The sequence below is a fragment of the Hipposideros armiger genome, unplaced genomic scaffold, assembly GCF_001890085.2.
Source record: "Hipposideros armiger isolate ML-2016 unplaced genomic scaffold, ASM189008v1 scaffold_295, whole genome shotgun sequence".
Taxonomy (NCBI): domain Eukaryota; kingdom Metazoa; phylum Chordata; class Mammalia; order Chiroptera; family Hipposideridae; genus Hipposideros; species Hipposideros armiger.
The window spans coordinates 1,867,619-1,880,485 of record NW_017731645.1 but is presented as its reverse complement, the minus strand read 5'-3'; the positions used below and the strand labels follow the sequence as shown (position 1 = coordinate 1,880,485).

At 47.5% G+C, this 12,867-nt stretch overlaps 1 protein-coding gene across 6 annotated transcripts in view; it reads left to right on the top strand.

Annotated features, from left to right (window-relative positions):
- Positions 1 to 12,867, top strand: part of ESYT2 (extended synaptotagmin 2) — a 65,507-nt gene that overhangs the window by 31,982 nt on the left and 20,658 nt on the right. For 4 of the 6 annotated variants that reach the window (XM_019659103.1, XM_019659107.1, XM_019659106.1 and 1 more), the window contains exons 7-14: positions 588 to 643; positions 3,221 to 3,341; positions 5,328 to 5,504; positions 6,457 to 6,539; positions 7,932 to 7,980; positions 9,097 to 9,186; positions 9,551 to 9,646; positions 11,480 to 11,581. In XM_019659103.1, the coding sequence (XP_019514648.1) occupies positions 588 to 643; positions 3,221 to 3,341; positions 5,328 to 5,504; positions 6,457 to 6,539; positions 7,932 to 7,980; positions 9,097 to 9,186; positions 9,551 to 9,646; positions 11,480 to 11,581 (774 nt within the window). The remainder of the gene's footprint in view (positions 1 to 587; positions 644 to 3,220; positions 3,342 to 5,327; positions 5,505 to 6,456; positions 6,540 to 7,931; positions 7,981 to 9,096; positions 9,187 to 9,550; positions 9,647 to 11,479; positions 11,582 to 12,867) is intronic. The other 2 variants (XM_019659104.1, XM_019659105.1) reach the window with 1 other exon arrangement.

Sequence of the window (12,867 nt, the reverse complement as noted above, 5' to 3'; positions counted from 1 at the left end):
CTCCGTGGCGCTGCCGTATCGTTCCGCCTGGGCGGGATTCTGACTTAGAGGCGTTCAGTCATAATCCCACAGATGGTAGCTTCGCCCCCACATGGACTAGTTTTTAATATCTCTTTTTAACGGGTATAAAGAAAGGACATTTTCATACACTTTTGGTGGGAATATAAATTGGTACAGCATTTCTTTAGGGTAATTAGGTAGCAACCAACTGTCAACATAAAAAACATGTATCTTTGGCGAAAACTTCTACCTTTTTAAGTTCTAGTTTGCATGCACATGCAAGAACGTGTGTAAAAAGATACTCACTTAATCAAAGAGAAGTTGTAGGTATTCTCTGTGCCCTTCCATAAGAGCGTGGGTATATAAATCATTATATGATTTTCCTGGAGAAAACTATTACGTTATCAAAAAACAAAACAGGCAGCTCTTCATGTCCCAACAGGGGACGATGGCCTTGATGTTTTACAGAGTGAAAACCTAGGTGTGTGACAGTATTATATTTATAAAGAAACAAGCCTATATGATTTGATTTCATAATTGGAAATAATTTGGATACTTAATATTTTTTGTCCTTTTTTTAAAAACAGCTTTTAGAAATTAACTGGACAGGACTGACTAATCTTCTCGATATCCCTGGATTAAAGTAAGTGTGATGCCATGTCCTGTGGTTAGCTTGTTGATGGTGTAATGTGCATTCTCAGTGTCGTGAAAACAACGCAGGGCCATTCAGGCCTGTCTCTTCCAGGCAGACTCCGTGCCTTCTTGGCAGTCTCTCAGCTGACACTCAAGTGAACAGACTGCAGCTGTCTGTCCTCACAACCGCGCCTGAGACCGCTGGACGCAAATGTGCTAACGCACAGTGGTTTTAGGACTTCAGACTGAGTCACTCACCCTGCATTTGACATTTTGTTCATTATGAAGCAGCTTTTCAGTTCTGGTATGTTAGAATAGTAGCAGCTTTTTAATATCCTACAAATTAATTTTTAAATTTAGTTTTTATTATTTTCCCAGAAAAAAATACAGAAAACTTAAAAAGCAAAAGCGTTTCAAAACTAGCCCTTTCTGGGTTCTCTTCAAACTGTAGCCACTCCTCCTCGGAGGATAGATGTCAGTACTGTGGCACTGGGAGCCGTGGGAGAGGTGAGAAGCTGGGGTCCCGCATCAGCACTGGATCCCCCTCTCATCAGCCTGTGGCGACCCAGGGGCTAAAGCCTGAGGTTTTCTGCGGTGGGACAGTGGGCCTACGACACCATTTAAGGCACGACCCCGCTGTGGGAGAAGGGAAGTCCTTTTGTGTCACGGTCCATCTGTCCTACGTGATAGAAGGTGACTGAAGGTAGCAAACCTGTTGGTCACTACCAGGCTGGAAGCTCTGAGACTGCAGCCTCGCAATCTGCTTTGGCTGGTTTTACTATTGAATTTCAAGGTTAAAATGCATTACTTATTGGTTAAAGTTGCATATGTTTCTAGTGGGTATTTTGCTAATCTGTAAAATTTTTTTTGCCTAAATTAGCTTCGAAATTAAAGTTTGGAAGCCTTGGTGTTGGTCCATTTTTTTTCTATTCCTGTGTATTTGCTCATGCCCCTGAGGTGGCCCTTAGCACTTCATTTTGTCTCATTCTCAGGGGAAAAGTAGGACTTGAATATACTGAGGCACAGCGCTAATAATACAGGTCTCTTTTAGGTCCTGTGATTTAGTGGGTATAGAAAAATACTGTTCTTTCAAAGTTCTTTGGAAAGAAATGACAACTTAAAAGACGTGTCACAGTGTTCACTAAGATTCTTGGTTGCAAGCAACAAACCCAGCTCAAATGGTTTTCAGTAGGAAGTAAATAAATGAGCGGTGAAATACTGTTTCTTAAAGACAGTGGGTTTGTTTATCCTACACGTGGGCACTGAGCACCAGCTGTGAGCCTGCCCTTACCTCATTGCTGTGGGGGCCGTGCGGCCTCGCCCAGAACAGCCACACACCCTGCGGAGAGCAGCCTGGGGTGTATGGGTGCCTTCAGGCCCAGCCAGGTCTCTCTGTCCAGCTCTGGACTTGGCTTCTGTCTGTGTGACCTTGTTTTCCGGGAGCTCTTGCTGTGAATGAGCAGCTTCTAGCCTCTGTTCTGCAAGGTTAGCAACCTCAGTCATAAAGGAAGATTTTCCCACTACGAGTTCCAGCAAAAGTTCCAGGGTTGCCTCCGTTTGTCCACACATCCATGAACAAATTCCTGTGGTTCTGATTGTCCGGCTGGGGTCTTCTGCCCACCCCTGGAGGATGCGAGATTAATGGCAATGTGTCTTTTACTATAATCTTTTTTTTTTTAATTTAAACATTCACCATATTTTTTTATCACGCCTTGTAGTATGTATGCTTTTAGCGTGTTCACATGTACCTTACTTAATTCTCACATTTACCCCAAAAACATGTTAAAAGTGCATTTGTTTCTTCAGCCTCCACAATTTTATCCACATCCATAAGTTCTCTGTGCAGTGGTACATAGTACTGCAAAGTTTTTACAGTATTTAGTACCCACGTACGGTGGGAAGTGAGAAGAAACTATAAATCTTTTACTTCCTTGGGAGCCGTGCATATATAATGTGAGATAAATTTAACATAATGAACATGGAATGAGTAAATGGATGTTATGGTATTTTCTGAAATGTTATGGAGGTTTGAAATATTTTATGTTAAAAATAGAAATGTAATGAAATGTGCAGAGGGTGCCAAAAAAATGTATACACATTTTAAGAAAGGAAAACTATTAAAATTGCAAAACTCAATATATACCGATAACAAAAGATGAATACAAGTCACATTTGACTTCCGCAATTACAAGAGGTGCTCACAGGTTCCCATCAGTGTCCAGACACTTGTGATTACGGCGAACTACTGCTCGGGCAACGCTGACCAAAGTCTATGTGTGCACATTGTTTTGGTACCCCCGGTATATTAGCAATTCAACATAAAATCAGTGAGAAAGTGTGTAGCCATGTATGAAGTGATCTTTAGGGTGGAATGTAGCCAGAATAGGACCTTCAGTTCTCAGAAAAAACCTGACATAGCAGCCACCATAGCAGGATCACAGCGAAAGGGGCAAATGGCTGGTTTTAGGTTTGTGTTGTGGGGTCAACGACTCAGTCCTGTAAGTGGGTCATCATATCATGTCTGTGGTGCGATAACTAGCGCTCAACGTGTCTGATAACCGTGTTCTTCTTACCTCCCACCTAACAGCGGCTTATCAGATACTATCATTTTGGATATAATTTCAAACCACCTGGTGCTTCCCAATCGAGTCACTGTTCCTCTGGTCAGCGAAGTCCAAATAGCCCAGCTGCGGTTCCCGATACCAAAGGTAAGCACGGCCCAACCTCTGTTAACGCTTAAAAATAGCCATGGAGGCACGGTCCCCATCCCTGGGTGTTGTCACTTTCTGTGACTTCCCGTCTTCTCCTGGCAGCAACCCTGCCACATGGATCTTGGTGCATAGGTAGTCTGTCCGCCACACTCCCTAGGAGGGTGGCTAGTGTACGTCCAGACCTCAGCCGGGAACCTCACATCATAGAGCCGCGTGACAGCCTAGTTACCCATCTCAGAAAGCCCACACTATTTGTGCTCATGAATCGTAACAGCTTCGTCTAAGCGATGGGAACACAGGTTTTCTGTCAGACTGACAGTTTAATGAATTATGTGGTAGGATATAAAAAGATATAGCTTCCTGTGCTGATTGGGTCAAGAATATTACCCAGTAATTATTATTATTATTATTTTTAATTGGGGAATTGGGGGAGGGGAACAGCGCTGGGGAATCGGGGAAGGGGAACAGACAAATTGCTGTCCTTTTGTTCTTCAGTCTAGTTGTGGAGGACGTCGCTTCACTGGCCCATGTTGGTATTGTGATCATTGCGCTCTTCCTCGGTGAGGGAGATCAGTCGCCAGCCTCTGGACAGCCGCTTACGGTGGCTCTTGGCAGCTCTCACCGGCTGCTGGCTGCTTATGCTGGCTGCTGGCTACACACGGTAGCTTATGGCAGCCCACTGCAGCCTACGCCGTCACTGGCGACTCCTGGCAACCCAGCTCCAGGTCGAGCTGCTGTTCACCATTTTTGCTGTAGAGGGCAGTGTCACTGGCCCTCATGTGGGATCTGAACTGGGGCCCTGCTGCTCAGAGCTGGCATCCCAAGCCAGCTCTTTTTTTTTTTTTTCCAAAGATTTTTATTGGGGAATTGGGGGATGGGAACAGCGCTGGGAATTGGCGGAAGGGGAACAGACAAGTTGCTGTCCTTTTGTTCTTCAGTCTAGTTGTAGAGGACGTTGCTTCACTGGTCCAAGTTGGCACCATCATTGCGCTCTTCCCAGGCGAGGCAGATCAGTCGCTGGCTTCTGGACGGCTGCTCACTGCGGCTGCTGGCCGCTCACGCTGGCTGCTGGCTACACACGGTAGCCCATGGCAACCCACTGCCACAGGGGCTGCAGCCTACGCTGTCGCCTGCAGCCCAGCTCCAGGTTGAGCTGTTGTTCAGAATCTTAGCTGTGGAGGGCAGTGTCACTAGCCCTCATATGTGGGATCCAAACCGGGGCTCTCTGGCGTCCCAAGCCAGCTCTTAACCAACACGCCACTCAGCCTGCTCTCAAGCCAGCTCTTAACCAACGCGCCACTTGGCTGGCCCTACCCAGTAATTTTTTAAAAAGGGTTTATGGGGGAGAATGCTATCCTACGAAAAGGTAACCTCACTGCCTTTGTTTGCCTTGAAAGAAATATGAATGAATATTTTTTATTTTATCAATTAAACATTTTAGGAAAAGGTAGAACTATGTTGAGAGTAGTCTATGAGTAGTATGAATTTCAAAGTTTCCGTTTCCTATCTGTAAAATAGGATTAATGACAGTATTTCATAGGGTTGTTCTAGAAATGGAATGATGAATACATACCAAGGTCTGATACATCCTATAATGTTAGTGTCACAGTAGAACTCAAACAGGGTTGTTCTGTGGCCCACGAGACCTGTGTAATCTGTCCTTCTGCTCCCTGCGTGAGCCTGGCTCCTCGGGCCCCTGGAGCAGCGTTGCTCTGGGCCCTGCATCCTGCGCCCTGTGCTGGGGAACGTCGCGCGTCGGCGGCCCACACCTCCTGCCTCCTGTCTCAGCTCCCGCCGCCCTGCGCTGCGTTGGCTCCCCCTGGCCCTGCTCCCTATGTTCCACACACTCACCTTGCTGCTTTGCTGCACAAGGAGAGGGTCTCTGTTCTATTGCCGCGTTCTGAGGACGGGTGGCACGCAGCCAGCGGTCCTCGTCGAGGGGAGCTGGTGGGCCATTGGCGCGTTTGTTCCTCTGCTTTCCAGGGTGTCCTGCGGATACACTTCATTGAAGCTCAGGATCTTCAGGGCAAGGACACTTATCTGAAGGGGATTTTCAAGGGAAAGTCAGACCCCTATGGAGTTATTCGAGTTGGCAACCAGATCTTCCAAAGCAAGGTCATCAAAGAGAACCTTAGTCCAAAGTGGAACGAGGTATACGAGGTAAGCGTGTCGTCTGCCACCGGTTTTGTCCCCAACTCACACACGAATGTGCTTAATCAAGGTGGCAGTTTCTATTCTCTTCGCTTTAACTTCCCATCTTTAAAAAGCATTGCACCTTCTGTCCCTCCCTCACAACATTCTTATAAGGCCAGCACATAACATTTTAAACCTTAATTACATAAAGCTATCACAATAATAATTGGCAAAATAATTTTCCTAATGTGAAAAATGCTTTATGTTCCAACACATATGCGTGTGCAAAATGAGGTGATGTTCTGTTTTGTGAATTTTCATTTGGTACCCCCGGACACCTGTCCATGTCAATAAACCCACGTGGACCCCGTGTATGATAGCCGCTCACGTAGTCGCTCTGCCATTGCTTCACCCTAAGAGGCCTTGGCTGTTTGGCTCAGCTTTGTAGCTGCTGCTGTGCAAGTATCAGGTGGATGGATTTTTCTTCACTGGCCACCTGTTTCCCAGATAAAGCTCCTCAAGGTGGGATTGCTGCACAGAAGTTCCATGTATTTGAAATCTCCAATACACTTTTGCAAAGCTGTTCTCCTGCACCAGCACAGTTCACGCTCCACCAGCGTCTCCTCCTCCCAGTCCTGTCTGTCGCCAGAGCCCCCAGTCTCCGAGCAGTGCTGTGGTGGTTGGTTAGCCAAGGACCCTCTGAGCAGGGCCTGTACAGGCACCAGGCTGTGCTACTGTCCTGTTGGGCGCCCTTGAGAATGACCCACTGGAAACACACACAGACTGTTGCTATGTGAGCACGTGATTCCGAATGAGGAGTGTGTGTGGTTTAACAGTGAGACAGTGTGAGTGCTTTACGAGGACTTAACCGCTGGAGAAAAATTCACAGATCCATGGAGATACTTGCTATAATCATCATGCTCAGTAGGTGACCATGTTAACAAAAACGTGACATAATCGCCAGACATTCATGTTTCAGGCCTTAGTCTACGAGCACCCTGGACAGGAACTAGAGATCGAGCTCTTTGATGAAGACCCGGACAAGGATGACTTTCTGGGCAGGTAAGACTGCGAGCACGGCGCAGGGCCACTCTTTCCTTTTCATAATCTCTTAAAGCTGTAACTTCAGAAACACACTTGGGCACATGGTATAAGATTATTTAAATGGCTCTTGGGCATTTGTTTCACCTTAGGCTTCCTAAAACATGTTTTATTCCTAATAAGTTGCACATTTAAGTAAGAGAGAGAAAGCGTCTAGATCTGTGTCCATCATAGCAGTCACTCGCCACATGTAGCTATTTAGATTAAGTTGATTAACATTAAACAAAATGTCAAGATCACTCCTGGGTCATGCTGTCTCCGTTTTCAGGGCTCAGGAGCACGTGTGGCCCCGGCCTCCACACCATGCGGGCAGCTTCGCGCTCAACAGCAAAAGGGCTGCAAACTTTTTCAATTTGTTGGGGTTTTGGAGGCGGGTGGTAATTTACATTGTGCCTTCACACTGAAAAAGTAAATACTTGTTTGTTTACTTCAATTGAACAATCAGTACTATTAGAAAAAAAGGAGCTTTAAAAAAAACCCAAAAAACACTTTAACCTAATCTTTGTATTTAACTGAATTTCCTTTGGCAAAAAAGACACAGGAATAGATGGCATTGGCCAGGCTTGGCCTCATCAGGAGCAGCCTGTGTGTTTCGCTGTGACTTCAGAATTCATTCATGAGACAGTTTAAAAAGGAGCAACTGAAAGATTTAAAGCAGGGCAGTGAACAGATCGAATCCGCATTTCAGCGAACCCAGTCTGTAGGTTGGGTTGTCGGGTGGAGATTGGAGCCTGGCAGATCACCAGGGACTGGAACAGGCCGGGAAGGGGGCGCGAGGGCCCGACCTGAGACAGAGCGGGGGATGCCTGGCTGCCAGGGAAACAGCCGGCCGTCCTGTCTTAGTCGCCTCTGGCTCCTGGGGGTGGTTTCAGCCTTTGTAGTGGAGCAGGCTTGTCCAGCGGACATGGAGCGGGCTGTCTGGACATGCTAAGAGAGAGGCCTCTGGGGCTGCAGACACACGAGGTGCAGAGAGAGGTGCCAGGTGGGGAAGGCGGTAAAGGCCTCACTCGGGTTTGAGTGCCTTAGCTGCAGGGAGCGTGTCAGCCAGATGAGTGAGGGCTGATAGTCTTAAACATTTTGGCACATTGCAAATACGCATTGTGGGGGAGACCAGCCTTTTTACAGCCCTAACCTCAGCTTTGCCAAACTGACTGCTCTGTCTTCCCACAAATTCAACCTTTCTCTTTTCTTTACCTTTCTTCACTCTTGGCTGTAAGCTGGGGAAAAGCTTTTGGAAGAAGTCTGTTTCCTGATATACTGGGTAGCATTTTGTACTTTTTCATAGAAAAATACCCGGGGTTATTTCAGTTGTGAGAAGTGTGTTCTAAAGGTGTTACGTTGTTCTTTCTGCAGTCTTATGATTGATCTGACCGAAGTTGAGAAGGAACGCCTGTTAGATGAAGTAAGTTTTCTCTGAGAATTATCTGTTTGGTGCCGCCTGCGGGCAAGGACTGTCTCCCCCCACTCCCTCCCTCGCTGGGTGTTCGAAAGCATTTCCTTCCGGGCCGAGAGCTCCCGCTTTTTAGTAACAGCAGCACAGGGAAGAGATAGAGGTTGAAGAGCCCAATCATGCAGCCTGTGCTGAGGACCTCCGACGGTGAAGGTGCCGGCACAAGCTGGCTTTGTTCAGGCAAGCACGTGCTGTCCATTGGGAGTCAGGGCAGAGGCCTGTGAGACGCACCCCAAAAGTGGGCATTCTGAGGCTGGCGTTAGTGGCAGAGCTGGCCAGCGCAGTCGGTGGGAAATTGTCACGTGAAAGACATCCGTGAGTGCCGTGGGAACTGACAGCAAGCAGCCTACTTACTTCCAGTAGGATATTGCTATCAGAATAAGAAGTATAAAAAAGGAGAAGGTGGCTATGACTTCTAAAAGGTGGGGAATATTTGGTAGGTAAAGCACAGCTGACCAGAACGCTGCAATCCTGCTTGCAGAGCAGCACGCACGGTGGCGTCCGGCAGGGAGATAGCTGCATGCCTGCTGCAGGTTCTTGGGTGGGGCCCACAGGCCTTGCACGCAGATGGGCTGTATGGGGACTGTCTTTGATGAACCGCTCTGTGGCTTGAAAGCTCAAACAGCCGCATATTATTTTGTTAATTAGTATACAGTGAGGAATAAAACCAAATATGCTAACTTGTTTGATATTGAAATCAGTATTTGGGCTCGATGTCTTACTATGAATGACATCACAAATTCTGTTAACGTCTGTACACAGAAGCCGGACGGTTCTGGGAGGCACTGAAGCCTTGTGTGTAAATTAGGGATGAAATAGCACCCACCTCACGGGGCTTTGTTTGGACTCAGTGAGTTAATACTGGAGAGCGTTGAGAATGGTCTTGGGTGGCAGGCGGTGCTGTGCCTGGTCCAGCGTCGTGGGCCACAGGGCTGGCTGTGGTGGGCTTCAGCCCGTCAGCGTCCTGAGAGCCGAGGCTGCACAGGGAGCCGCCTGCGACACTGGTGGGGACTGTGTAATTCGAGTGTGGATTCAGGCCTTGTGCTGAACTTGCCCTTTTCCCTTCAGTGGTTCGCCCTGGACGAGGTTTGCAAAGGGAAGCTGCACTTGAAGCTGGAGTGGCTCACGCTCATGCCAGACGCCTCCGCCCTGGACAAGGTGCGTGGCCCGGTGGCCGGCCGCTCCTGCCCTGCCAGGGTCAGGGTGCATGTGGCATCGTTGTTGCCACCAGTCATTACGTGGCAGCATCCAGATACGTTCAAGACGGGACCCTTTAAAAGATTCGTGCATCATTTACCTGCTTCGCGGGCTTTGGAGAGCCGCGTCGCCAGAGTGCTTCATTCAGCGATTTGTAGTCTTGGCGTTTAAAAGATTTTGGTTCTCATTCCCTCTGCTTGCAGATAGTAGACGGTTCGTTTTCCCACTTTTCCCATTTCCTTGAGCGTTAGAGGCACGGTCAGGTCGCAGGAGCCTAAAACGTGTGGAAACACGCCTGCTCAGGCTTTTCTCCCTTTCCTTGTAGGTGCTGACAGACATCAGAGCCGACAAAGGCCCAGCCAACGACGGTCTTTCCTCTTCCTTGCTGATCTTGTATTTGGATTCAGCGAGGAACCTTCCAGTAAGTAGCACTGTGGGAGTTCACTGGGGCGCTCATTTCTGCTGGGCGTCACCCATTCCTGTGGCTGGTTTCTCTTCACTGCAGCCCAAGAGCAGCAGTGGGGTGGGATAAGTGTGACTTTCTGCCCATACGTCTTACCACTCAGGATGCTCAGTGTTACCTTTCTCTGACATGTTCTGTGAAGGGATCTCCGGCCCAGAGGAGATGCCCACAATCCCCTAGGAGCTGAGGAAGAAGATGTCTGGTAGAAAGTCACTAATTTAAAATTCCGTTGCCTAAAGTATTTATTCTCCATCTGGCATGGGAATAAAATGAAGCAGCTCTGATGATGGAGCCACACACATGGCTGGCTTCTGTGGCTGGCATCCGAATGGTTTGCCCTTAGAAATACCTGTAAAGAACGGTTTTTATAGGTAAGGACTATGACTTGAAGGAGAAAATCACACGCCTTCAGCCACGTGAGGCCTGCTGCGACCCCCCGCCCCACACTTTACCGCCACTGCTTAGGGCAAATGTCCAGGGTTTTCTGATTTTCTGAGTACCTAGTCACTCGTTCAGCAATAGATGGTCATTCTTGCTTTATTTTGTTGTGTCGAAGGCCAGTTTTGTTGAAGGACAGGTGACTGCCCCAGATACAGGGTGCTCTCCGCCCCAGGAGTATAGCAAATGCTCAGTCATCAGGTGCGTTTGTGCATGTGTCCCTGTGTCCTCAGTCCCTTGTGGAGACAGCACCGTGGGTCACTCGGGCCTTGGCACTGCACCTCAGGACTTCATCCGGGCCTCCAGTCCTGGCTCACCGGCGGCACCATTTATCTCAGAAATGCACACCCTCACTTCCTTTAGCGCCTTCCACGGCTTTAAAATTATGCGTGACGTGGGCTTTGCTCAAAAGCCAAGTAGATGTACTGTGTGTGTTGGTGCGCTTTATTTAAACTTTATTAAAATCTGATTGGTCATCTATTGTTTTCATCCTGGGAACATGTAGTTGAACTCTTTGTATGTAATTGCATATACACTTGACCCTTGAACAATTTGGGGGCCAGGGGTGCCGACATGAGGTAAAAAAGCCACGTGTAACTGATGTCGCCCTCCGCACACAAGGATTCCCAACCCAGGATCGAAAACACAGCTGACCCCTGGGTGACACAGGGCTGAGCCGCGCTGGCCTCTTCTGCACCTGTGGTCCAGGGGTCAGCTGTAGCGGGCCTCTTATAGCGAAGGTTCCTTGACCGATTTGGACTCCCCATTCTGACCTCCTATGCACTGCCAGAACTTTTCGGCCACTCTCCCATCTCAAGTCAGTGCTTCATCTGTCATAAAGTCAGTCTGAGGAGAGCTCTTTCCTGGTGAGTTAACCTTTCCACAGCAGTTCTTGTATGTAGAACTTTTTGTTTTTAACCACAAGTATGTTTTTTATCTTGTCTTTTTTAATGTCCGACTGAAATGAATTTGTTGAATATTTTACAAAATAAGAATAGTCTTGGCGAATTGGCAAGAAGGGCCTAGGCTTCTCTTCAGAACTGTTTTATCAGATTAAATTGAAATTTGAGTAACATCACATAAGAAAAAAAAAAGGTGACTTCGTTAACCTCCTGTGACGGGCACTTTGGGGCACTTTGTGCATGGGGGTGCTCTGGGTGCCAGAGGCGCAGAGTCTGCAAAACGGCTGCTCGCGGGGCACTTGGCATAAACAGGCACGGCTGCCAAGCGGCCGTGTGCGTTTCTGGGGTTCTCTGACCGCCCTTGGCGCTCCTGTCGCTCTGTGCTTCTCGTGTGCTCATTGACCACAACGCACCGTTCTGTGCTTTCTCCTCCCATTTCCACTTTCCTAAGAGTATCTACGAGGGAAACTTTGGGTGTGGCTACTTAAAAGAGAGGCGAGCGTCCGGACTAGTGTTTTGTGAAAATACTGCCTCAGTCTATAGAGCACTATTTGTGAGTTCTCCTGTGTTTTCTTCCTTTTGTTTTAATGGAGACTGCAAGAATGTGGACTGAAACTTCTAACCATCTATCAGTGATGGAGTGACGTGGCATGCTTTTCAATTTTTCTGCATGATTTCAGTTACTGTGTGTGTGTGTGTGTGTGTGTGTGTGTTTCTTTTGTGCTTGTTTTGTAAAACGTGACACTGCTGTTACTAACACTGAAGATGACATCTGATGATGAGATGAACAAACCTGGTGAGTCACAAAGAAGCCCTAGATTCTTAAACTGCTATTGGCCCACTAAAAAGTAGAAATAAAAATTCTTCTGAGGAAAAATGAAGCCATAATGATTCAATTGATTTTCTTGTGGTTCATCTCAATGTGAGATGTAAATATTTCTTTGCAAGCTTTCAAAAGACTTCGTTAAACTTACTTCCTCCTCCTGACCAAACACAGAAGCACCTGGACTTGGCTTTCCTTAAAGTCCTGGCTGTGCCCGTGGGGACAGACCTTCCCCTGTTGCCCTGAACACTTGCCTTTGACCTCACTGTTTAGCCAGAGTCCCGAAGGGAGAAAAAGATGGTGGAGTTTGTGAGTCAGCTTCTCTGAAGGAGCTTAGAGAATTTCCTGGAGTGGAATTGGGCACTTTTGCCTGTTTGGGAAGCTGGTTTGGATCTCGTTGTGTCTGTCTCCCTGGGGTCTTGCCCTGTCACCTTGGCTCCTGGCACTGTTCTTGGTGCTTTTAGCAGAGAGTTATTTTTACTGGCTTTGGTGTAAGAGGAAGCCACCGATGGCTTGGTCATTAGTCAAAGAGTCACCCTTTCGAGACTAATTACTGATTAAATTCAGTCACTGGTGAGGTTCTAAAAGTTCCTTTGGCCCTCGAACCTGATAGTGAGCTATGCATTTTCGAGGCATTCTCGCTTCTGTTTCCACATGCATTCTCAGTTTATCCTTACTTTGCGGGGAGGGGGCAAAACTTGAAGAATAGTTATTTTGTCCCAGTTTACAGATGAGGAAAATCAAAGCCAGAAGGGTTGGATGAGCTATTCAGTCATATCACACGACTGTGCAAAAGGGCCATGAGCATATCGGCATCTGTTTTCTATCACTTTGCACTGAAATGATTTTCTATTTCAGTGTTTCTTAGAGGAAAGCTGCACTGTAAGCTGCTGTAAACAAGTGTGTACGCAGCATAAAGGGTCTGCCTGTTGCCAGTGGCCTTCCTATGTCATTCTCTCATTCTGTAACTACTGCTCTGAAAGGAAATACTTCTGACCTTGTGTCTCTTGTAGTGG